Raw genomic sequence first — 26,380 nt, 5'->3', positions numbered from 1 at the left:
TTGCAGTTGTACAAAAGTTTACAAAAGGATTAGCAAACAAGTCCTTCGATACAGGCACAATGAAAAACAGCAGTTGCCCATGAGGGCTACACGATTACATATATCCTTCCACGTACAGAATGCAAAATGTCAGTTCGGCTTCTCCTTTTAGGCAAATGTCACCCCTAAATATTAATTTCATGCTTATAAATCTCCAGAATTAAATCCACAAAGTTAATTGATGGTGCAGGGAAGTAAGAAATTTGGCTGAATAGGTTTGGAGAATATGCTGCTCAGATACACTTGGTCTGTAACAACCATGGTTGACACTCAACAAGAATCCAGGCAAAAATATATACAACCTTCATAGTATTGGAGGGTATGTTTTCATCTGCCAGATGCTGTGGTGCATGTTTGAATAAGGCTAATGACACCAAACAATCCCCTCGCTATAAATACAACTATTAGCAGTTCAAGCTGCAATGGCCTGACCTTCAGTCTTTAAAGCAAACTCTTTACATAGGATTTTTTTATAATCACTGAGGATTTTGAGAGGCACAGAAATTATTCAGGGAGGTTAACCCTGTTCCTCAGCAACAGATATGGTCTGACGCAGGCCTATCTGTAAAGGAAATGGTGGAATTTCTAGTTTATATTAAATAGACACTAGCTTGGCCTGCTCTCAGAGACCTTCCTTGCCCAGCCAAGCTCTCTCTTGTAATGAAGATGCATCACTGGTCTGCTAAGGAACGCCTTTAGAAACATGAACGAAGCAATTTCATGCCTTTCGAAACATGAACGAAGCAATTTCATGAACGAAGCAATTTCATGCATTTAGAAACATGAATGAAGCAATTTGTTTCAGCCCGCCGGGGATGGTGATTGCTCCTCCAAAGCTTTATGCGATGGAGTCCAGTCCCTTGTACAAATTATAACGGAGCATTTGAGCAAGATTCCAAGGGCATACATCGCATTGCATTAGCACATAGCGTTTCTTATCCCAAGATATGGCTGTGCCCATTGGTTGAAATGGCTTTAGAAAAGGACTAAGATTAACCAAGTGGATAGAAATGGACCCATCCTTCTATCTAATGGCCAAGGGATGGCTCCTCCATGGATTAAAAAGAATGACGCAAGAAGGGGCTAGACACAGGTACAATGCCGGGGTCTGTAATCCTGGTACGAAGGACAGTTTAAAAAAAATAACTGGTGTGTTAACCCTCTCCCAAAAAAGCTAAAAGCACTTTCATCCCATGCATAGACTTTGAAGAAGGCAAAACTGGTGCTCAGGTTATAGGAGAGGGCAGCAGAACCAGAGATTGGGATTTCCCCCTCCCTTAGGGTCCTACTATGACAGCTGAAAAAACATAAAGGCCAGCTTTCTCTGTAGTCAGCTTGGTGTATTTGTTAGGAGCGCAGAGTTCTAATCTGGCGAGCCAGGTTTGATTTCCCGCTCCCCCACATGCATGAGTGACCTTGGGCTCGCCACAGCACTGATAAAGCTGTTCTGACTGAGCAGTAATATCAGGGCTCAGCCTCACCTACCTCACAGGGTATCTGCTGTAGGAAGAGGAAAGGGAAGGTGAATGTAAGCTGCTTTGAGACTCCTTCGGGAAGAGAAAAGTGGCATATAATAACCAATTCTTCTTCTTCTCCTCCTTCAGCCTCACCCACCTCACACAGGGTGTCTGTTGTGGGGAGAGAAAAGGGAAGGTGATTGTAAGCTGCTTTGAGACTCCTTTGGGTAGAGAACGGTGGCGTATAAGAACCAACTCTTCTTCTTCTTCTAGCACCAAATTGAATGCATGGGTCCCTTGAAAAGCTGGGTGGAGGCAATTTGGTAAGATTAACAATGGTGGAGATTCAGCTTTCGTTGCTGACACCAGCCCCACCAGGGAAATCTGCTGAACATTCTACACAAGGAGCATATGACAGCCTTAAGATCATGGCCTGCAACATCTCCCCTTCCCCTCTCTCTTTTTTGACATCCAGCCTGACGAAGAGGTCTGGAGAGCTTAAAAGCTTTGCACACAGTTCAATGTCATTTTAATTAATCCTAGTAAAGGCATTCCATGGCTTCTGTTTATGGAAATCCAGAACACACTCTTCTGCTAACTGAGAGCAGCAATTGCAGTTGCCACCAACTCCATCCCTGGCATGATGCCTGTGGTCTGAGGAGGCTCACATTCCTCCAGAGGCAACTGTTTCAGGGTGGGGACTGCCTGCCCACCACAAGGCATACCAGGTGAGGGCTGTGCCCACCATCCTGAAACACAGGGCAGATGGCACATTGGGGGACAGTACCCAGAAAAGCACATCCAAGAGCCACTTGGCTCCCAAACCACCGATCAGTGTGTTTGCGTAAAGTGCCGTCAAGTTGCAGTTGAGTTATGGTGATCCTGTAAGGTTTTTAAGGCAAGAGACTAGCAGGGGTGGTTGGCCACTGCCTGCCTCTGGATAGTGATCCTGGGATTCCTTGCAAGAACTGACCATTAACAGACGAGACCCCAATTTAGTTGCAGTTCCACAGCTTCTCTGAACTCTGGCACCTTGGATTGCTATCAGAAAAGCCTTCATTATATGCCAGGTATGCAACAGCATCAATTTTTACCAGAATTCATTTCAGCGGACATGTTCGGTTTGAATGGGCCAGTATTTTTTGCTGGGCATAAGTGGCCCAGCCTTAAAGTTTAATTAGAGTCCTTCATTGGATACCTGTCAGGTTGACACAGAAATAGAACAATTTCTTCGAATCTAGAGATACAGACAGCTGGTCAGTATGGAAGTGTATAGACAATATTTACAACAATATAGCATTTTGACATGTTGCCCCCATGGGAGTAGATCAGGCAGCCGTCGTTTCAGGTGCTTGAGGAGAGTGTGGTTTGGGGAGGGACTTCAGTGGGGTATAATACCACAGAGACCACCTTCCAAAGCTGCCGTTTTCTCCAGGTGAACTGGTATCTATCAGCTGAAGATCAACTGTAACAGGGGCAGCTCAGCCATTACCTGTAGTTTGGATCCCTGACCTTGTTTGACACAATTTAGCAGAGTTCCAATAAGAATCTCTTTCAGAAATATTATTCATCTTCCTTGGCAGGAGTTTTTTCCACGGGCATTGAAAGGGGTTGTAATTCAACCACAACTGCAAAAGCACTCCCTTAATGCAAGAAAATGAAAGTATCCGATTTGCCCTTCCTGGGGCAGGTGGTGTCAGAGCAACTCCTGGAGGACACGTCTGCCCATGAACCTTTTTCAGTCTGGCTTATGGCTCAGCTAGAGGACAGGTCTTGTGTTCTGGCCACAGGAATACATCCCAATACTCCAAGCCTTCCAAAAGGCACTGCCAGACATCTCTTTGAAGATGGAGCAGACACTGGGCACTCGGACTTACCCACTTGTCCTTCCTCTGCCCAGTGGATTGTGGTTTTGCATCCAAAGAGAGATTCTTTTCTCTATTTGCTTTTTGTTTCAGGTTGGTTTGTGGATTTCATGGAGTCCAGGATCTCCTGCTCTAGAAGTTTGTTCTTGTTCTCAATATCATCTCGATAATGCTCTATATCCTGAAGCTTATGTTCCAGTTCTGCAGATTTAGTCTTTTCTTTCTCAATCTCTTTGTTTAGCCTTACCACTTTGGCCCAGACCTCATAGTTTTCCTTCTCGAGGCTGCAAGAGAAACAGGGTGAAACATGAGCAGGTGTTTTCCAAGAGGGTGTCCATGTCAGCGAGCGGAGGGAAAAGATCTAAGACTTTCTCCCCTCACCCTTATTAGAAGTTCTGCAGCCAGAGGTGGACCTACCGTGAGCTGCAGTAGATAGCCACAATAGATAGCCGTAGATAATAAATGTTGGATACTATTAAGAATAACAGAGTGGGAAGCCAAGAGGCCTAACCTGTAGGGTACAATTCTCCTGGAATGTCACCTGTGCAAGCCCCGTTGTGCAAACCCTGCTGACAGGGCTTCTTGGTATCTGGTGTAACTGCTCCCTTTAAAGAAGCAGATTTCTGAACATAAGAAATTGACTTATGCAAAACAGGACCTTTGGTCAGTCAAGATCTAATGCCATTTACTGAGGCAGTGGTTCTACAGAACTACAGAAAGAAATAAGATCAGTGGAGTTTTCTCCATTACCTGCTAATTCTCTCCTCATAATCTTTTCTCTGTATCTCCATCTCTTGTTTTAGCTCGACAATAATTTTTCTCAGGGACTCAAGTTCCTCCTCAGGAGGGGAGCTCTCACCTTCAGCACTGGGTTTTTGAACCGTGGCCCCATTTTGCCCAGGTAGCTGACCCTTTTGTGAAGTATCAGCAGCTACAGCCAAAGAGCTCTCATGAGTCTGCTTTCCACTTGCCTCTGGGGAACTACAGAAGTTGTCAGTGTCTGAAATATGTGGAAGAGTGAGCAGCTTAGAAAGTCCATCTGACAAGGTCCTTTTGTGACTTCCTGTTGAAGAAATGGGGCTGGACTGGACCACTGAAGAAGATGACCAAAAGTCACTGCTGAAAAGTTCGCCTTGCCTCCATCTGTTTTGAGGATTATTTACAAAGTACTTCCTGTTCGGAAGGGTCTGAGTTCTTTTCCTAGCCACACACATCCCTATGAGGTCTTCAGGCTGCAGCTCCCCGTTATCTTCTGCTGATGGATCTGGACTACAATTAAACTCAGAGCTGGAAGCTTCTAAGTCATCTTTCTGCAAAGCAAGAACAAAGACATTGAGGTAACTTCACTACATTTAATTAGGGTCAAAGTAGAGGAGGAAATACCTGGAGATTTAGATTTTGGGGGCGGAGCCTGAGGAGGAAGGGATTTGGGCAGAGGAAGGGACTTCAGTTGGTATAATGTCACACACTCCACTTTTCCAAAGCAGTCATTTGATCCAGGTGAACTGAGATCTGTTAGCTGGAGATCAGTTATAATCCTAGGATATTCCCAGGTATGACCTGGGGCATTTCTGCATATTGGTAAAAATAGCATTACGCCAGCTGAATGGCGTAGCGCTAAATATTATCACGCCTCCTGGCCACTCTTCAACTTTTTGCTGTCTCGCTCTCGTCTGCCGCCTTTTCGCTGCTGCTGGAAATGGTGGAAGAGAGCAACGCGGTTTATATGCGACTCTCTTCCACCTGTCAATCAAGCCAGGCAGCCAATCCCCTTTCTCCATGTTTTAGAGGTTCTGCGATACCTACTAATTTTTTATTAAATTCATACTTCTCTGTTTAAATGCCTATACATAGATGCATAGTGCTTTCTGAATGCTGCCTCTTATGGAATCATGAGTCTTTAAATACTTTTAAACATTAATCTTGTTCCTGATTTTTTTTTGGGGGGGGGACTTTAGAGAGGCATGCTTTGTGTCACTACTTTAGAAAAAAATAGTTTTATTTCTGGCATCACCTGCACGCTTGTCTGCCTATTCATTGCTCCAGGCTGTTCTCCATTTTTAAAAAGTATTGTAAGAAGGGAGAGGAAGGTGGGTGCGAGGGGAGGGCATTGAAGGCAGAGGTAGCACTTCTTCGCCTCCATACATTTCTTTTGCTGGTGGCCTGCTGGTTGTCCACTGGAGGATAGCACTTTTTAGATTGGTCAATCCACTTTTTGGGATTCAACAACTTGCGCTTTAAAATGGCGGATATAGCAAGCGGTTGGCCAGACACAGGAGGTTAGTGACGTCATGCGGAGCGGCCAGAATATAGCATTTTCAGAGGGCAAGTATGATGTTAAATTTATGGTGTGCAGAAAAGCCCCTGGAGTTTGGCAACCCTCAAATAGAGGTATTTGCTGTTCCTGTTCACAGGTAAAATGTGGATGGAGACTTCAATTTACCATCAAAAATTTCCAAACTCCCTCCATCTTGTTGGTTGCTAAGATGCTGCAGGACTTGAATCTAGCCGATACACACCCTATAACTTGTTGCATGACTGGAACTATCCATAGAAGAAATGACAGAGCCAGTCGTAGTCCACTTACTGTTTGCCACTGGGTTCTGTTCCCTCCTCTAGATGACAGCGGTCGTTCTACGGCCCCCCAGCCTACTGAACTGCGGGTCACTGGGGCCTTCTTGGGATCATGCTTCTGGGGGGGTGGAGAAGGCAGCACATCTTTGGAGACAGGAAATAGCGTTGTGTGGTTGCTGATCATGACAGTCATCACTTTCTTGATACGGTCAGTGCCTGCAGTAAAAGAGGGAAAGCAATCAGGAAGCAAGCCCTGGAATAACATACGCTTATTTATAGCATGCATAATATATAGTTGTAATTTTCTATTGAGTTATTTCTTTCTATCACCACCACAAGTGGGACAGGATAAGATCAGGTAACTTTGCAAACGAAATGTGCCTTTTTTGCCTAAAGGGAGCACCCATTCAAACAAAAACAGCATAACACAAACTGTTTGCAGCACCCTGTTGCACCTGTCATGATAGCCGCAGGATCCTCCACCTTTGGTCTGATGAGATTCACGCCAAACACTGTTGCCAGATTCTCCACACTCATCTTGTTGGTACTGGCGTTCTGCTGGATTTCATACAGGAATCTGCCAGGATCCAATGATAAAACAGAGAAGTGATGGATGGAGTCTACTCTAGTGCTGTGAGGACATTTCATTTGAACCTGGGGGAGGGGAGCCTGACTGCACAATTCTGCCCTACCTTCCATGGATCTGAGATCTGGTTTTTCTTTGCTTTTTTCATTTGTATCTCACCCTTCCCTACAATGAGGACCCAAAATGGCTTCTCTCCATTTTATCTTCAGGACATCCCTGTGTGGTAAATTAGGCTAAGTGTGACAGGCCTAAACGAATCCAGTAAATTTCCATGGTCAAAGGGGGATTCACATCTATGTCTGCCAACTCCTAGATCTACATTCTAGCCCTACAAGGGTCTGGCATGCTCCGCCCCCCTCCCCAAACACTAATCATACAAGCTGGGCATTCTGCAAGTGCACACTGTTCATTAAAGCAGTAGGCTGGAATACTGGGGAGCAGAGTTTTAAAACATTCCATTTTCCCATAAGTTCTTTTGTATGTAACCATTTCACTTTCACCAGTTTAAAATACTGTGCTACAAAAGCATTAAGGAAGAGAAGAGAACCTACCGGCAGATATAACTGAGAAGGTTGTAATTGTCTCGGGGTAAGACAGACAACTGCTTTGTTAACTGTTGACAGCCCTGGAAGAATATAGACGTGGATTTTCAGCAAAGTGTTTCGAGCTAGCATAAATACTAGCATTATTTGCACCATGGCTACTGCTGCTGTTTTTATCAAACTGGCAATTAAAAGGGGAGAAAAGAGGAAACCAAACATTGTGGGAGGGCTGAAAGAGAGCATGGTGTAGTGTTGACCTCCCACTAAAACTCTCAGACCCAAGTCAATTCCCAAGGAAGACTTGCCCCAAGTCAATTTGCAATATGGTTGCCAGCTCTGGGTTGGGAACTACCCAAAGATGTTGGGGGAGGAGCCTGGGGAGAGATCTCAACAGGGTATAATGTCATAGAATCCAAAGCAGCCAGTTTCTCCAGGTGGATTGATTTTGGAGATCAACCATTGTATTGGGAGATCTCCAGATGCCCCCTTGAGTTAGAAAGCCTTTGCAAGGGAGCCTTCCCTCTTCAAAGCTTCTCAAGGGACCTAGGCATGATTTGGGTTATCACAAAGTCCACAGGACTAAAAACTAGGAGGTCACAAATGGCACTGTCCTAGAGGGTCATAACCAACACTGCTAGCCTGCCAGAGAGTGGCAGGCTAAAAATCAAAGGAAGGAAGGAAGCAAGGAAGCAAGGAAAGTTTCAACTCTAACCTGTCAAAACCTGCAAAATCTAGTGCTGGAGATATATGTCTGTGTGTGTGTGTGTGTGTGTGTGTGTGTGTGTGTGTGTGTGTGTGTTTTATATAGTTAGGTAGAAGATATAGATAAAATGTTTTAAGATGCATTGATTTGATTCCTGTTAGCAAGGTTTTTGTGTGCATGTTAGAGAGAGAAAAATAGATGCTTTATAAATGGTTTAAGAATATGAAACAACATTTTAGTTCTCCCTCTCCCATGCAGTCCTCCTGCTAGGACCAGGGAAACCTTACTTAATCATACCTTTGCCTCATCAGCAGTCAGAAGCTGGCCACACAAGAGGAAGTCCTCATACTGGGTCCATGGAATGACTGGCTCAGGAAGTTCCCTGAGGTAGAGTTTAAACAAGGACGCCACCGTGTGTACATCTGTCTCTCTGTAAGACAAGGATAAGTTAGGTCCCTAAAGCTTCAAAATGAGTTAAGGGCCTCAAAATGGTACCAGGAAACAGAGCTATTTCCCTATAGAATCAGTTGAGAGCTAGGGAATAGTGACAAGTAGAATCCAGACAATTTTGGGTTCGGTGTGAAGGAAATTCCAGAAATATGCTAAAAAATATAAATAGGATTATATAAATATTAGGATGCCTTTACATTATAACTCCCTTATCCATTACTTTTCAGCTGATCAGTTCTAAAAATGGCTGAAAAGAAGAGGGGATGATTTGGCAAACTCTTTGAAAAGGTATGAAACACTTCCAGCGATTCTTTCAGAATGTTATAAATCTGACATCAAGAAACACAACAGGCAGAAAACAGTGGGAGAATATTTTAAACTTGCAGGATGTTCTATGGCTGCCCTAAGAGAGGCAGTTCTCTGACAGAGAAGCTTCAGAGGGAGATTGCTACATGAGATGGCTTAACTAGAATTCATTATCAAATGCAGGATGATAGACCTCCTTCCCAGGCCTGAATAGGAATATAGGATTCTTATCCTGTTACAGATGCTAATTTTCTGTATTTCTCATATCTAAGCATATTTCCTGTCTCTATTCAAGCCGCCTCAACTTTGCATTGGACTTCTGCATCCTAACAACAACTGACTTTGCAACACCCTTCCCCTTCTGCCTTGGATATAAGGGATAGTGCATCTTCATTTCCATTTGTATCTAATGAAGTGAGCTTCACCTCAAGAAAACTTACACCCTGGAAAACGTCATTGTCATTAGTGTTCAAGGATGGTTTGGAGAATTTTCATCCTGAGAAGCAAAATGACCAAAATCTGGCCTGATCTTGGTTGTGAAGTCTTTTTCAGATTACTTAATTAAGTTTAAAGAACTCATAAAGTATCTCCAAAATGGGTTGGTTTGACCACTTTTGAAACGGTCAAACTACATCTTCTTATTTGTTAAAAATGTATAGGAAGCTTTCCCACTTAAGTCTATAAAACAGTGTACAATAAGATCAGGGTGTTGTTGTTTTTTAAGCAGACCCAACAAGAAATAAAGTAAAAAAAAAGCTCCAGGGGCAGCAAAATAGAAATGATCATACACCAAAAAAAGCCAAATTAAAACAGCAATTGCCATTCAGTCTTGAAAAGCTTCAAAAAATGACAGAGTCTGTCGAATGAAAATCATGTCAGTGCCTCACTAATCTGTCTGGGGTGGGTATTCTGGGGTGGGATGAAGGTTATGTCGAGGCTATTTGGTCTTCCTGGTTTTAGCTGTTCAGCCTGAAGGCAAAGTCTCTGGCTTCACTTCATTATAGACTCTCATAAAACAAAAGACAACTAAAGTTCACGATCCCTCTGGAATAAGCTAAAGGATTGCAATAAATATCTCCCCAAAGGCAGGTTATTCCTTTGTTCATCTATTCATCATAGTGACTAATTTAACCTGCGGCCTGAAATATTTTTGAGAAATATTTACAACACATACTGGTCAAATGATGGCCTCTCTCCAGCGTCAAATGCATCCCTCAGCTGCTTCACCAGGTTATCTTGGCCCGGAAGTCGGAAGATACCCTCTTCATTGAGACCATGCTTCTTTATGAACTCTGCACATTTCTCAACCAGGATGGGAACCTGATGCTGCCCAAACCGCTGTTCATATACCATGGTCTCCACCAGTTGTTGGCCAAAAACCACTGGGTGAAAAAAGAAGAAGCACAGTGAAGAGAAAGAAAAAGTGTTTCTCAGAATGTCCCAAGAGAGCCAGAATCCAAAATCATCCAGAAGAAGAATGCCCTAAGAGAGGCAGGAGTCTCAAAGTGGCTTACAATCACCTTCCCTTTCCTCCCCACAACAGACATCCTGTGAGGGAGGTAAGGCTGAGAGAGCCCTGATATTCCTGCTCAGTCAGAACAACTTTATCAATGCCATGGCAAGCCCAAGGTGATCCAGGGGGAGCGGAGAATCAAACCTGGCTTGCCAGATTAGAAGTCAGTGTTCCTAACCACTACACCAAACTGGCTCTATGCATTTAGCTAAACTTACATTCAATTGGTAAACAAAGACGAACTAAATAAAATACTTCACCAATATACAGGGCTTGTGATCATTCAAAGTGCTTTGCATATATTTCCAGCAGTCCCTACTGACACCCTGACAGGCACGTTAGTATTATTGTCCCCATGTTGCAGAGGGGGTCTGATGCAGACAAAGAAACCAGTTTGCTTAAGGCCATTTAAGTTCATGACCAAAGTAAAGGACTGACTTAAGATTTCTCTGATCGGTTTTTTGGCTACTAGACTACAGCATTAAAACCATGTAGCTGCTTTTGAGAGCAAGGCTTTTAAATACCTTCACCAGTTAAGGTACTGTGGCTTGGTACAGCAACAACTGTTATGGATTTGTTTGCATCATTTCTCTATAAACAGCAGTCCCACGTGTTAGTCCCGCAAGTTAAGCTGTGCCTGGGAGGAATAGTTAAATGAATAGCAGACCAAACAAAACTCTTGCTGTGCACTTTATGGTGTGCCAATAATTTGAGATATTTAAGCAAGGCAGTACCTTTCCTTTGGAAAACAGGCTTCGTCTTCCTAAACTCCCAGCAAAAGAGCATCTCCAGAGCTGGACAGCAAGAATTTAGCACCTGGCCCTTCATCCAGTGCCCAGTCAGGGAAATAACAGTAGAGAAAATCCAACTTCCAGCCAGCTCCAGAAACACTGTAGAAGGATCCCTGATAGTGCTGATTTTTTAGCAGCTTCTCCAGATCCTAGGGAAAGTCTCTGTCCTTTCCAAACCAGCATAATATTTATGCTTCTTTTCCTTCTGGAACCTCGGAGGGGCCAGTCAGTGCCTGCCATTCAGAGGTCTGTTAAGAGCTTTTTGTTTATCTGTGGTGGTGGGTGGAGAGGATTTTCAATGCATTTACAGAGAGCTCTTTGGCTTGCAAGAAATCATCATAAACCTGTCATTGTACATAGTAAATGGATTCTTTTTCTCTGATTGCTTCAGTATACAACTTTCTTTAATACTGTGAAAGTTGATCAGAGAGAGGGAAAGATTCCTGCTCCATATCATAATAAAATCAGAGTCCAGTGGCACCTTTAAGACCAAAGATTTATTCAGGGCATGAGCTTTCGAGTGCAAGCACTCTTCCTCAGACTAAGAAGTCCCTACATGACAGTGGGAATATATAGCAAAAAATTAATTCTGTTAAATTAGTAAACTGTGTCACACATCCAAATATAACCATATGATAATTATTTGCCAAAACAACCAATCAATTCCCTGGAATTTAACTTGCATTTCTGCAATCTCCCTTTCTAGCCTGTATGAATTGCTCTGTATCATGTCTGCCTTCTCTTGGTGCACAACAAATGCCAGATGAAATCACCACGTTCCAGAATATTACCACACACCAGGTTGGTTCATCCTGGGGTCAAACCACACATTCTGCTATGAAAATCACGGCACAGTTTTAGAAAAACATCAACCTATCTCACACAGCTGTAGAAAGTGTTGGCAACATTAACATGCCCTGTGGAGAACAAGTCTCTGTAAAAGGACACAGCAGTGCCCATCATCACTTTCCGCTTATTTTAAAACCAGGGAGGCTGAAGCCTGCCAGTTTGTCAAGAATGACAACAGTTCCTAAGGTACACATCTCCATGTTCTTCCTCCCATTAGATATCAGCAATAAGCTCTATCCCTCCATAGGTGCAGTAAAAGAGATGTGTACCTTAGGAACTGAGACTTGAGTAAGAGCCGGATAGGTAACCCATATGGGGTTGCATTGAGCTCCCCTGCTGCCTGTTAGTCATCCCTACCTTGTTGCTCTTTATTTGTGTATGCTATTTGTATGCCACTTTGACTCCAGAGCTGTATATAAAGCAAAAATCAAGTAGAAGAATGGCTTTGGCAACAAAAAGGCCATCTTAGTGGGCCTTGATATTACCGCACTGGGAAAAGTGGCTGGGCTTTTTAGCTTGAAGAAACAATGATAGAGCTTTGCAAAATTATGCATGGTACAAGAATTCCTGAGAACGCAATGTGCTAACTATTCTTTTGAGCAAAGAGGTGCTTCCTATTCTAAGCTTACTTCTCATTAATTTCATTGCGTTCCCAGGAATTCTTGTACTGAGAGACAGAGAGAAAATAAATGCTTTCTCTTTCTATCCCATGCATAATTTTGTAAAGCTCTGTCATTGTTTCTTCAAGCTAAAAAGCCCCAGCCACTTTGACTTTTATTCACAAAAAGGTGTTCCTTCCCCTTAAGCATTTCAGTTGCCCTTCTTTGTGTACTTTTCCCAATTCGGTAATATCTTTTTTGAGGTGTGGCCTTGTGTCTTTACCTCCTAATGGGGACCCTGCCACTCTTCGGAGCACTTTCACCCAGTCTTCCATTTCCGACTGGGAGCTGGCCATCAGTAAATAAGAGTCTTGTCCTGTTCGATTTTGGTCTCTGGAGATCCCTGCAGGGAAATAATAATAATAATAAAAGCAAAATTATTCACAGGGAGAAGAAGAAAGTGTTATGCATTGATTTTTCTCTCCGTGAAATACTGTAGCAAATCAACAGCCATTTCTACCAAACATTTAGAACAATATTCTTTCACCTACAGGCTGCTGCTGGAGGAGAATTGATCCTGCTTAATTTTTTAAGGTTTTACCACTGATTCTCACAACCTCTCTGAAAGGTAGGCTGTTTAAACCAAAGCTCTTTCACTTTTCCTTAACCATAAGCAATACACCTCCCTCCCCTCCCCCCATGGCCAATTGGTTTTTCAGCAGCTTGTAGCAACTCAGGAGTTATCTGCTACTGTATGAACCAGTCTGCTTGGTGTAAAGGGAGCTGCAGAGAAGTGTTTGGAAATTTAACTTATGATGAGTTTGGTCTGTAGGAAGTGGTGTCTGTGACATCACGACACAAAACTGACCACTGCTTTTATCCCCACACATAGTTTTAGATTTTAAAAAATGGCTAAAGGAGAGTATTTGCTTGCTTTATCATGCAAGTCCAGGAGAACAAATATCTGTTCCAAATTCCTTGTCTTCCACCACCAAAAATGTTGACTTGGTGACCATTGAAGCTTTGCTTAGTCCTGGCAGATGAAAACCCACAAAACTTTTCCCAGTAAGTTCAAGTGTCAGTCCACTCCTTAATTTAATTTAAAATATAGAAAAAAATGGAAGGCTGCCCATTTCCCCCAGCAACTGTCCAACTTCAAGATACTTTAAAAATTACTTTCCTCCTTCCATTATAAACATATCCACATTGAACATTTCAATCTGTTTCAGACGCCATGAAGAGTCATGATTTCATGCAAGAGGTTATGCCCAAGGGCCACAGGAATTCCAGCATAGCTCAAGAAAGACAGCCAAACCAGCACAAGACTGGAGCCTAGCCAAGCAAGTGCAATTGATGGTTAATTAATGGATGCTCACCTGGAATGACTTCAAAGATAAACCTCCCTCCCTCATCAGAGGTGGCGGCAACCTCCTTGATAGTGCTGCCGTGAAGACGGATCACACCCTGCAACCAAAGACAGGAACAATCTTGAAACAACCTTAAAACACAAGTCCATTGACAACTGGACATGCTAGGTGTTCTCTTTTGAAACAGGGGAATCGCCCCCTGATGAGGCCCGAGAGTCAGCTTTGCCTGCCTGCTTGAAGTTCTCATGAGGGCAGTGACATAACCTAGGCAAAAAAATGTCAGAAACAAGTCGGTCCAAAATGGGCCTGCTTTAGGGGTGGTCCCAGTTCCACAGGCAGCCAAGCAACTGCTTGATCTGCAACAGAGTCACAACCTAGAGGTAAAGCATCTGGTTGTGAGCAGTAGGTCCTCAGTTCAATCCCTGGTAAAAAGAATCAGGTAGCAGGTGATGTGCTACACCTGTTTTCTGTCTACATAATGACAGAGGTTTTGTCCCATCTACCTAGTGACATAATTATGAACATTTTAGGAACTCCAGGGTCAGGATCTCCTTTTTTTACTTGCCCAGTCTCTGATCCTATACACATAGTGGCTCCAATTCAGAAATACTGCAAAGACATTATGCATTTTATTCAAATCCAAAACAGGATTTGGCTTGCAGGTACTCATTGTTTCAGGAAATGTTGGTTGCTCCTTGCCCCATCTCTCTGCCAGCGGAGACCAAGTTCATCTCCTAAGCTTACATCATGGTGAAGGTGGCTCCATGGAACAAGCCAGGATGTCCTCATTCAGGTGTCACATAGAACCATTACTGGACAGCCAACTGCAAATCCCGGTTTCATACCTTGTCTCGAAGGACTCAGACTAACCACCGTTGGAGAAGTGACCTGTGTCCTTATGATCACAGCCATAATTGGTTTAATTAAACCACATGATGTCTGGGCAATCTGTTTTAGCTTTACTTCTCCTAAAATGCTTCAGATTACGGCAGGAGAGAATCAAGGCACCTATTCTAAATTAATGAGGCATTTGAAGGGACAAAGCAGCTCTGATGGCTACAGGGTCTGATGGCACGCAAATCATACGGAGGGTGGGTCTGTGGTCAGGAAACATACTTTGCTCAGTTAAATAGTAGGCCAGCATGGAAATCTTAAACTGGTCTAAGCAGTCACTCCAAACCAGGGGTAGTCAAACTGCGGCCCTCCAGATGTCCATGGGCTACAATTCCCATGAGCCCCTGCCAGCTGGCAGGGGCTCATGGGAATTGTAGTCCATGGACATCTGGAAGGCCGCAGCTTGACCACCCCTGCTCTAAACCCTGCATTTTGGGGAAGGAGACCTATGGGCCCCCAGAGCCTGACTTAAACTACTCCCAAGCTTTCTTGGAAGGAGGCTAAAACTATTGCAAACAACTACTATAAGACAAAGAGCTGTTGTTTTGTATCTCGATTTTTACTTGTATCTTGACTCCAAAGGAGTCTCCGAAAAAATAAATAAATAACTGATGTCAATAAGCAGGAGAATCTGAGAACTGCAGATACAGATGCTGCCTGGCCAGATGCTTCCCATGCTGCCTCTCTTTATGCCCACAGAAAAGCCAGCCTGGCCCCAACATCATGTCATGAATCAGGCCAGTCACGAGGAAAGCTCATATGACTTGGCTCGTAGGGGTAACAGGAGGGCAGTTGCAAGTCTTTTATAGCTGTTTGAGGACGTTGCACTTTCCAAAGGCTCGGTTGTACCGAGCATGATAAATTGTGGGCATAATAATCTATGCATGGCAGAACAGGAGGGAGGAACTCTGTATGTGTGTGCATGAGAGAGAGAGATACCCACAGAGAAATAGTTTCTGCCACAGGAAACAGCGTGGCAAAAATCTTAAAGGATCAAGGAGATAAAAGTGGTCATAAAGAGAGGCCATAGAGGAGCTTGTGAGAAAGTGAGAAGCAAAATGTGGAGAAAGGAACTGTGGGAGGGGATGGGCACATAAACCTTAAGGGCTAGGAACTTTAAAACGATTTGGAAAGTAACTAGAAGCAGGCGCAGGACAGGGCTGTCAGATTTTCAGTCGGCAGGATCGTATGCCTGTGCCTTTAAACAGCAGACTGAACTCCATACCCCCACGAGCTCTCTGACCCCTTCCCTCCCCACTGCCACATCATGCAGACTGGGACATTCCCCCTGCCCCCCCCCCCCCGATCAACCAGTGAGCCTAGTGCAGCACCCTTGAACATGGTGTGGCAATATATGGCTACCTGCTTGTTTGTTTCATTTGTACTCAGCCTCGGTGGGAGCCCAGAGCACCTTACATCCTTCATTTTATTTTCACAATCCCTCTCTGAGGTAAGTTAGACTGAGCGTGTGTGACTGGCTGAGTGCTACCCAGTGAGCTTCCATGGCAGAGTGGGGATTCGAACCTGGGTCTCCCAAATCCTAGTCTGACACTCTTGACCAGTATTCCACAGTGTCTCTCAAGAATATCTTAAAAGCATACTGCCGTTTATTGAGACTATTTGGAGATGGGTCTGGGTGTTCTATTCCACCATGGTTAGGAATTAAATTGGTTGGGGGGGGGGGAACCTTGCATGAAAAAGTGGCTCCATCTAGTCCAGCATTCTGCTTCTGACAGTGGCTGGCTTCAGGAACTTCTCAAGCGTGGCCTGAAGTTAAGCTGTTCTCCATGCTTTATACCAGGGGTCTGAAACGCCACACGCCAAGTTTAGCTATTGTATGACCTTATACTCTGTCAAGAAATTTTTTAATGAGTTGAAGTTGGTCCTTAAATATAAAAACCGTCCCTTGAAAAAGCTGTAGGTGAAACACGTTGGGACTTGTATGAAATAAGAATGAAAGAATAACTGAAACTGAAGAGAGACAACTCTATATAAATCTAACTTGGATATTTTTTTTATTGCCATATTGGTTTCCCAGTGTGTCTGTACTATTTTGTTTATATGACCTTGATCTGGTATCCAGAAGGATTTGAATGCAGAGGCCCTTTAGTTTTCTAGGACAGCAGAAACAAGTCTCTTTCCTAGACTTTTCTCTTTTACTAATAAAAGGCCTTTGGATTGTACAAAAGCAAATATTTTATTTGGAGGAGGGAGGACATTTTATTAGAGCTCCTAAATTAAATTTTGTCGGCAAAGGAAAGGGTAGGATGGAGGTGCATCTCTTCCATAAGTGGAAGGTTGTGATAGATACCATCTCTGTTCCCTTATCCTGGCCCAAAGACCTCATTGTAAAAAAAAAAAACAAATCCCCTAAAGTCTTGAAAATCTGTATGTTGCTACACTAGGCTCGCTGGTTGATCGGTGGGGGGGCAATCTGTAAATTGTGTCACAATATTCAAAAGAAGAAGGGGACACCAGAGAATACCTCAGTATACAATTTGTTCTGTTTAGTTTCATTTAGTTAAAAGAACAGTCTGAAGGTGCCCCAACAGCTCTGGTCTTGGTAAAAACCTTGACTGGACATTTACTGCGCCGCTGGCTTTAAAAGCTGAAACCAAAACCAGCTGAGGAGGCCCCTCAGCTCTCAGTGTCTACAAATTATCAAAGCCCCGCCCCTTGTAGATACCTGGAATTTGCTGTCGTCCTCATCCTTGTAGTAAGACAGGTGTTGCCCTTTCAGCACGAAGTACCTCTGCTGCCAGTTCTTGACTATGGTGCGCTGTTTCTTCAACCAGCCAGTTTTCAGAGGGCGCTCCAGAGGGCTAAGGGAATGGGGCCAGCTGCAGGAATCCTTTGGGTCGAAGGCCATCACGCTCTGGGAGCGAACTGGGGAGAGGAGGGAAGCAGAAGGTGAGGCTCCCGGAACAAACAGACGACAATCCAGCCTCTGGTCAGAAACCACATCTGCAATTGAGGAGGGAAAATGCACTGTGGTTGTCACCAGGGATTCTATTCTGAACCGAGCAAAAGGTTGACAGTTTAAAGCAGTGTCTGTCTGCTGGGCCCACGCCTTGTGGGGAGCAGCTTTTAAAAAGGAAGCTACCACAGCTATTTGTCAGTGGACTTCCTTTTTCCTGTGTAGGCGATATTGTTCTTTACAAAAGTGAAAAAAGAAACAAAAATAGCTCCCAGAGGGCACTGTGCTATTGTGTGTGAAGGAACACAGGGGTGTGTGGACTGCCCTGGCCTTGCAAGCAGCTGCTGTAGAAAATAAGAAGGACAGATTGGTACAACCCACTGAAAATGGCCAAGCTGTTTCCAAGGACATGTCATTTAGGGAGAGGGGCTGATTTCCACTCTTTAACATTAGCAAAATCAATCCAGGGTAGTCAAACTGCGGCCCTCCAGATGTCCATGGACTACAATTCCCATGAGCCCCTGCCAGAGGATTGTAGTCCATGGGCATCTGGAGGGCCGCAGTTTGACTACCCCTGACTAGACTTTTGAAAGGAATGGGAGCTGCACAAGGTGCACTGAATGCCTCACAATGTGCATGTCATGACATTCCAAGAAGGAATGACAGATTTATTCCACATTTCTTCAACATTGCAAGGTACGTTAGGCTAAAAGAGTCATTGACCTCACAAACTTCACTGGCCAAGGGCTCAGCATCTCCTCCTGTCTATGAAATACAAATGCAGGCATATTGTAGAGCCTCAAGTTTGCCTTGGAATGTGCAGGGAAGGGCATTTGGTTTCTGCTATTCAATAGCAGGCGTGCTATTAAGCTTTGAATGGAGAAACTGCATGTTTTTTAAAGGCTATGTCTTTTTTCTTTGCTAACAGCAGCACAAAAAACCTGCTTTATATAGAAGAGCTGTTTTTTATACCCTGCTTTTTACTACCCAAGGCCTATTATGCATGGCTGCTGAAACGGCGGCATGGAGAACGTGGAGGAGGAAGAAGCGAAGCAAACCGCTTACGCACGGGACGGAACGCAACGGCAGCAAAACCCAGAGTATCTGATTATGCACGCGGCTACTCCTGAGCCGCTTCGGGTTCCGCCCTGGTCCCGGGAAGCTCCACTTTCTTCCACATCTTGCTAACACAGCTTTTTTGGCAGCATACATTGACTCTGAGCCCGGTTGCCGCTTGCAGCATGCATAATTGGTGATTTTAGCCGCCGCCATTCCACCCCGAATGCGGACCTTCCACTCCGTGCATAATGGGCCCAAAGGAGTCCTAAAGCAACTTACAGATGCCTTTTCCTTCCTCTCCCCACAACAGAAACCCCATGTGGTAGTTGGGGCTGAGAGAGCTCTAAGAGAACTGCTTTGCAGCTCTAAGCAAACTATGACTAGCTCACAGTCACCCAGCTGGCTGCATGTGGAGGAATGGGGAATCAAACCCAGTTCTCCAGACTACAGTCTGCTGCTCTGCACTATGATGGCTCTCAATAACAAGTCTAGGCATAGGTTGAAGGATTAAACTCCATCTTCCTTTTCCTGCATAGTGCGCAGGCAGAGTGAGGCCATATAACAGTATGTCTGCAGTTTGCATCTTTATGGAAATGCTTGCCTATTTGAACACTGAGTGGGTTGTTGAACTTCACTCTTTCAAATCCTAAAGTCTAGATGTAAGTACTACATCCCACTGCTGAAAAGTGGTATGAATGACTGAGGGGTTCCAGATTAAATTATAGATATCACATATATTGTGTTTGGGGGGGAAACAACAAAGTTTGAGTCTTGTGGCAAAGTTAAGACTAATACAGTTTAATTCAGGTATAAGCTTTCACATGCATGTACGCATATAGGTAAGGTGACCAGATTTTAACATTGGTAAAGCGGGACACCATTGACCCGGGGGGGGGGGGTTCTTGATTAAAATTTTGGTCTATATGGAGCAACAAAAAGTTTCATAGGACACATAGAATGCAAAAATAGTATTGTAATATATATATTTATTTAATTTCAACATAAGTACAATTTGCCAGGTGCCCCCAGCTGTCCCTCCAAAAGTGGGACAATCTGGTCACCTTACATATAGGGAAAGCTTCCCTTGGGGGTCTAGCCTTCCTTTGGACCCAAGGGTTTTTCACTGAAATCTGATCCTGGGATTGTTAAATGTACTTATACAGAACATTATTTAACCAGTGCAGCCTGTGCTACAGAGTAGAGAAGATACATGTCCCCAGCTGCCTTGCTTAGAATGAGGTCTCTTGACTTCCTGTTCTGATCAGAGTTTCCTGCAAAGAAGGATTCTGAGACACGACAGTGAGCAGAACTTGCTCCAGCCCAGCACAGTGCAAGAATGTGACTGGGTTTGCTTAGGCACAGTAGACCCCAGCCGGAAATACAGCAAAGAGCCCTCGTCAGATGCTTAGTTAAAGAACAACATCATCCATTTGGGCATACAATTCCCTGTACTGTCTACCTTGCCTAGATAGCTCAGCATATCGCAAAGCGCTCTGCAAAAAGAAAAGAACTGGACTTTACCTCCCTCTCTTGCACCTCATTTGTTAGAGTTGGCCGTCTCAGCACACACCAGATGCAGGCTTCCTACAGCTCTGATGCTCCCTGTCATACCAGGTCGCGGCTACATGTGGCCAGAGGCCTCTGAAGTTGTGACAGGGAGGTGGTAATGCCACTAGTTGTCCTGAGGCCCTTTTGTGCAAAGCCATGTTAGACTGCCTGCAGCATGCTCAGAGGGGACTGTGGGAGTCCGGTCCAGATTTCATAATCTGGTCTAGTGAGGCGGGGTGGGGCTGGGTGAAGGCCTGCCAAAATTTTCTGGAGCAGGACCAAGAGGCAGTGCTCATTCCTGATATTTTTACAGCAACATATCTGGTAACTAAGGGTGGGAAAGTAATATTTAGGGCATAGCATTAGTGATTTCTTACCATGTGGGTTACCCTTAGAGGGCTTTCATGCCACAAACACTAAACATAATCTAGAGGTCACACCTGTCTCAGAGCGTACATTTCAGCGTTTTCTCTGTTTTCAATGTACAATATCCATTTAATTTGTTAGCAAATCAGTAAAGATCTTTCCCAGACTGTAACCTACGAGCACTCAGCTCTGTAGCAAAAGGACTTCCCCAGCCCTTCTACGAAAATCCTTTCACAGAAAATGCTGGGATCCAAAGTGGGGCTCAATATCATCTGTACCTGTCAGGTGAAGCTCCACCTCTGCATTTTCCACTGCTAATTCAGGCTGCTCAGTTCTTTTATTTACAGGGCTTTGTGTGTGTGTGTGTGGGGGGGGGGAGACAGGACAGATGGACACCACAGTGATGCAACAGGATGTTAAAGTGGAAATGAAACTGATTTGAGAGGCTGAGCTACAATTCAGGAAGTCCCTGGTTTGCATCTTCTGCCACTAACTTGCTAGAGCAAACTGCTTTCACAAAGGGCCTGCCTGGGCAGTCACACGTGCATTTGGCTCTGCCAAGTAGAATGATAGAGTTGGAAGGGACCTCCAGGATCATTCTAGTTCAAGCCCCTGCAGAATGCAGGAAATTCACAACTGCTTCAGAGAGTGGATCCTATGGCATTATACCCCATTGAGGTCCTCCCCTCAAGTCCCAGCCAGGTCTCCAGGAATTTCCCAATTTGGAGTTGACACAGTGTGCTGAAACTGGAAATATCTGAGCCTTTCCAACAGTGTGAGAGAAATGTTGCATAACAAGGAAACTTGAGTTCAGAGGTGGAGCACACACACTGCCCACGGGCCCGAGGTTCAACCTCAGTCAACACAGTCTCCAAGCTTTGATGCTGGTCCACATAGACAACACATTGCAAGACAGGCCAATGACTCCTCATAAAGCTGTTTCATACGCATATAGTTATTTATGAGGGTATCTGGGTGTGCAACTACTAAGCCAACTAAATTTAGAAATGGCTTACGAATGGATCTCACATATATGGCTGGTTTCCCAAATGCAGCATGATGGCAGGAGAGGATGGAAGTCCATGCCAGGGGCCCTCTAGCACAGCTGCCTCTTGGCCCTTCCCCTCTCGGTCAGCCAGCTGTTCTGCTTTACCCAGGGAGAGGAAGAGAACACAAAAGCCCTTCCCTAAACTGAGTAGTTTGGCTTACCTTCCCTTTTGAGCTCCATCAAGTGTTCCGCAGCAGCAGGAGGAAGAAGAGGCAGTGAGCCTTCTCCCTTGGGTTCCTGCCAAAGGGAGCTTTGACTCTTGAAAACTGATACTCTGAAAACCTTGTTGGTGTCTAAGGGGCAACTAGATCCGAGTCTAGCGGTTTCACTGCAGATCAACATGACTCAAGTTTTTAACTGGGGTGATCTAACCATCCCGAGGGAGGTGTTTTCAGATTGTGGGAAGCTGCTTATCCACACTTTCAACAGATTCCAACAGCTAGTTCAAGAAAGTCGTGTTATATTGCTCTCCCTGTCTTGAGAACGAAACCCCAGATTTCTCCTCAAGCCCTTGAAAAAATAACACACACAGCAAAGGTGGACAAAGCATAACTGTTACATCCATGGGTTCAGAGACCAGGACATTGGGAGTTCATTTCAGCTCTTTATTGACCCTAGCTCTAAGATACAGAGAACCAAAACTGAACTGAGGAACCCCCCTGAAAGCACCAACTTATATACAGGTTAGAATAGCAGATTCCCACTAGTGGTCAATTTCCATCCAAACTAATTGGATCTGGGAGTCAGGAGCAAACTGCACATTGGCCAATCATGATAAGCAGGATTACAATCTTGCTTTAGACCTCAAGCTCAGGAACTTGGCCGGTCTATGTACATAACACATAACGCGTTGGCTGAACTAGGGTCTTCATTGAAAAGACACCTGAAATCTATAAGGTAGTGCATATATCATAAATATACCTATGGAAAGTTCTTATCTGGAGTGCTGTTTTTTCATGTAGGGCATTCAATAGCAGACAAAATAGCTCAGTTTAGCCTGGGCTTGTCAGAAAGCTAAACCAGGTTGGCAATTGTTAACGCTTGGACAGAAGACCACTTAAGAAGTCTTGGGGTTGCTGTGCAGAAGAAGGCAAAGGCAAACCATCTCTGCTCCTCTCTTGCCTGGACACCCCCATTGTGGGGTTGTCATAAAGCAGTTGCAACGTGATGGCATGTGCAGCTGCTTCTTTGGCATTTTTACTAACAACAAAGAAATCCTGCTGAGGACTGGATTAAAGGTGATTTATATCCATATTCTTTTTATCTGTACAAGAAAATCAGAGTCCAGTAGCATCTTTAAGACCAACAAAGATTTATTCAAGGCATGAGCTTTCAAGTGCAGGCACTAAGTCTGACGAACAGTGTTTGCACTTGAAAGCTCACGCCTTGAATAAATCTTTGTTGGTCTTAAAGGTGCTACTGGACTTTTCTTGTGCTACTTCAGACCAACATGGCTACTCATCTGAATCTTTTTATCTGTATTTAGCCACCTTTAGTTTCTAGTTAAAAGGGGGAAAACAGAGAGTATATTCCAATTCGACATGATATACTTAATGCCACCTTCCTTTCATGCTTCTCTGCTCTGCCACCCCATTTCCTCTTTTGTTTTCAAAGGCAGATTTGCAAAATCTGTGGCAACAGATGATAACATAGCAATCCTGAGAACTTTAGCTAAGAAGTTGCATAACACAAAGTCTGGCTGACCCACATCAAGCTCCCGTCTGTTAGGATAGGCCAAGGGGGAAATCAAGACTGCACACAGCATCTGTCCAAAGAAGCTTTCCGATAGCAATGTTTGTGGTGGTGGGGTGTGTGCGTTTGCATGAGCATGTGTGCGCGCACACACCAGCAAACAACCCCCTACTGTTTCAGGTCCACTTTGAAACATGCTACTCTGCTTATTTTTTTTCTGAAAAAAATTTACAAGGAAACTAGTAAGAGAAATGGATACCAATCAATACATCTGAAATATGCTTATACACAAATCTGAGATTTACAAAAGCTGAAGCTCTCCCTCCAACACACAGAATGTTTATTGAGATTTGTATACCACCTTTTCCCATCATGTGACCTCAAAGCAACTTGTGATGTTGTTCTCTTGTCATCCATTTTACCTTCACAACAACCACCCTGTATCGTAGGTTGAGCTGAGAGAGCGGGGGTTCCAGTCTGTGTCTCCCAGATCCCAGTCAGACATTGTTCTAACCATTCCCACATGCTCACATCTCGTGTTCATACTAAAGGGGTTGGCTACACATAACACACAAAAGATGGAACAGAGCCCTAATGAGTCAACCTTTTCAAAAAATGACAACCCATCTCTGTACGGAATGAATCTACCCTGCCGAACTTTTTCTCATCACCATTCATCAAGCATTTCCAAAATACTAGTTTGAACTAGTTTGAGAGCCAGCTTGGTGTCATGGTTAGGAGTGCGGACTTCTAATCTGGCGAGCTGGGTTTGATTCCCTGCTCCCCCACATGCAACCAGCTGGGTGACCTTGGGCTCTCCACAGCACTGATAAAGCTGTTCTGACCGAGCAGGCATATCAGGGCTCTCTCACCTCTCACCTCACCTCCCTCACAGGGGGTCTCTTGTGGGGAGAGGAAAGGGAAGGTGAATGTAAGCCGCTTTGAGCCTCCTTCAGCGGCATATAAGAACCAACTCTTCTTCTACAAACTCAATATATATTTTCCCCAGCTATTTCCACAGCAAGTGAAATAACAGTAGTTTGAAATGCACTGATGAAAGTAATGATATTCTACATCAAAGGGAATAACTATAATGGTTGTGAGAGAGTTCAATAGAATGCCCACCCTAAAAGTCAAATACCCAAAGTGAATCCCAGATGCTACAGAAAAAAAGAACAAAATTAGGCTGTTGCCTGCATGGCTTGCCAGTGGCTTTCAGAAACATTGCCATTCGCTGAGCTCTGTGTGTGGAAGAACTCTTAACTGGCCAAAGAACCACTAATAAACCTTAGGAAATTTCTAATAGGACTGAATACAAACCCCATACATAGGCAGAAGCAGCAAGACTTAAAAGGGTCCTTATGACGTTGCCTGGCTCACACTCCTTCTGTGGCTCATTTAAGGGCTAGAACGAAGTTTGGATCCGGTGACACTGTTAAGACCAGGTTTTATTTGGGGGTATAAGCACTTGTGTGCATGCACACTTCCTCAGAAATGATAGAAGGCAGAAACGGCTTGTGAAGGATGGAATCTTTTGGTTTAATTTAACCCCATTATGCCTGGGCTGGTCAAAACATGGGATAAGAGCAGTTTCTGGTTATATTACTTTAAGCATCCCCCTCTTCTGGCCCCGTATCAACTAAAGTAATCACATAAGCATGAGAAAGCAGGAACTGAGGCTGCCGGTATCACTGGGGCTCAGCTCACGCCCTGCAAGGCCACTGACCCACTGGAAATTTTCCTGGTAAGGGCCAATGTGACCCAGTAAGAAACTAAACAGATCAATCCCTCAATAGGAAGGTCTGGATTTGCCTGTTATCTTAGCAGAAGTTCTCAAGGAGCAGGAAACTGAAGTAAAGTGTCTGCTGCCCAGATACCTAAAGGTTGTACCCCAAATTAAAGAGCTATATTAGCGCACATATGATCTCCCATGTTTCAGAATGAAGTCAGTACTGGCAGACTAGCAGAACTTTAGTGGACAAGTCATTCAGATCCAATTGGGTTGGCCAGAAATAGAGATGCTCTTGGGAAATAGATTAATGCAGATGGGATGTGGGACCTCTCCACCACCGACACTGAGAGAAGACCATTAAGAAGCATGGAGGTGAAAGAACAAGAATAAGACCATAAACTGGGCAAAGCAACCATTCAGAGCACAAAAATGACTCCACTTGAACCTAGCTGGCCTAAAAATTCTGCCTCCTCATTCTTAAAAAAAGCCTAGGTATCTGAAATTTATCATGAAAGAAATTAAGAAACCTTTCTGGAAATGCACACTCTCTCCTCTCCCCTCCCCACCAAACAGTTACATCTCAGCTGAACCTGGGCGTAAACTGGCTATGCAAAGTTTGTGTTAACAGTTCAAATTTGCCTATGGGTAGAACACAGAGTTTCACTTCTGAGGAGAAATTACATCTTGGTACCAAAGTGGACCTGGATACACCCAGGAGGCTGAGCAGAATATGAGGGAAATGGTAACAGTACCTATTTTGGACATATCCATTTTCAGGTTGAAATCCCAGTTCCGTGGCAGCTTGAGAGACATTTTGGCTGCCTGAAGGTCTGTGGAGCTGAGTGGCTGATCTTACTTGCCTCTAGAGATCTTGTGCTTTGAAAAAAAAGCGTGCCTCAGCTGAAGTTGGTTTGCCAACAACTTCCTCCTCCTCCTCCTCCACAGTTTGATCCTCTGTGAGAAAGCCCACAGAGTACTTCCCTTCCATCTGCTTTTATTTTTATTATTTTTGATGCAATGCAAGTCTGTATTTGTAGCTCCCCACCCCCAAAAAAATTTGGAGAGCCCCTCAAATCCCAGGAACTCCTCTAACTGCATCGTGATCCATTCCAGGATGCAACAACTGAAAAAGAGCTTTCTAGCCACCGTAACCTGTGGGTTTAGTTACTGTGCTGCACGAATATGCTGTCTCTTCGTGCATTTGAGGAAGTAGGCTTCTTGGTTTTGTTAGTGAGGCACTCAGGGGGAAAATAACACCCTGTATTTTGTCTGTGTTTGGCACAGCTTAGCTTCTCTAGAATTAATTAATGCACAGCACAGGCAAATCCCAGCCGCTTGTCTTCTGCTTTATGCCAAAGGAAGTCAGATTGTAGGATCTCTCGACCACCCCGAGGTAGGTAATAGAACCTAAGAACTACTGGTCTCCAGACCCTGTTCTATGGTATTCTAGGACGGGGGTAGTCAATCTGTGGTCCACCAGCAA

At 44.2% G+C, this 26,380-nt stretch overlaps 1 protein-coding gene across 3 annotated transcripts; it reads right to left on the bottom strand.

Annotated features, from left to right (window-relative positions):
- On the bottom strand, positions 1–25,764 carry ARHGAP25 (Rho GTPase activating protein 25). 3 transcript variants are annotated; one of them, XM_077306070.1, is made up of 11 exons: positions 25,650–25,764; positions 17,222–17,421; positions 13,651–13,738; positions 12,558–12,677; positions 9,697–9,904; positions 8,064–8,196; positions 7,073–7,146; positions 6,391–6,512; positions 5,949–6,151; positions 4,112–4,671; positions 1–3,645 (listed from the first exon to the last, which is right to left on the bottom strand). In XM_077306070.1, the coding sequence occupies exons 1-11, from the start codon at positions 25,708–25,710 to the stop codon at positions 3,435–3,437; spliced, it is 1,980 nt and encodes a 659-aa protein (XP_077162185.1). In that variant the 5' UTR covers positions 25,711–25,764; the 3' UTR covers positions 1–3,434. The 3 variants fall into 3 exon arrangements, with proteins under 3 accessions (XP_077162185.1, XP_077162186.1, XP_077162187.1); XM_077306071.1 differs by lacking the exon at positions 25,650–25,764 and adding an exon at positions 20,033–20,227; XM_077306072.1 differs by having other exon boundaries at positions 3,468–3,645; positions 4,221–4,671.
- Positions 25,765–26,380: the final 616 nt, after the last annotated feature.

Source organism: Paroedura picta, chromosome 12 (genome assembly GCF_049243985.1).
Source record: "Paroedura picta isolate Pp20150507F chromosome 12, Ppicta_v3.0, whole genome shotgun sequence".
NCBI lineage: Eukaryota > Metazoa > Chordata > Lepidosauria > Squamata > Gekkonidae > Paroedura > Paroedura picta.
This window is presented reverse-complemented; position numbering and strand designations above follow the sequence as displayed.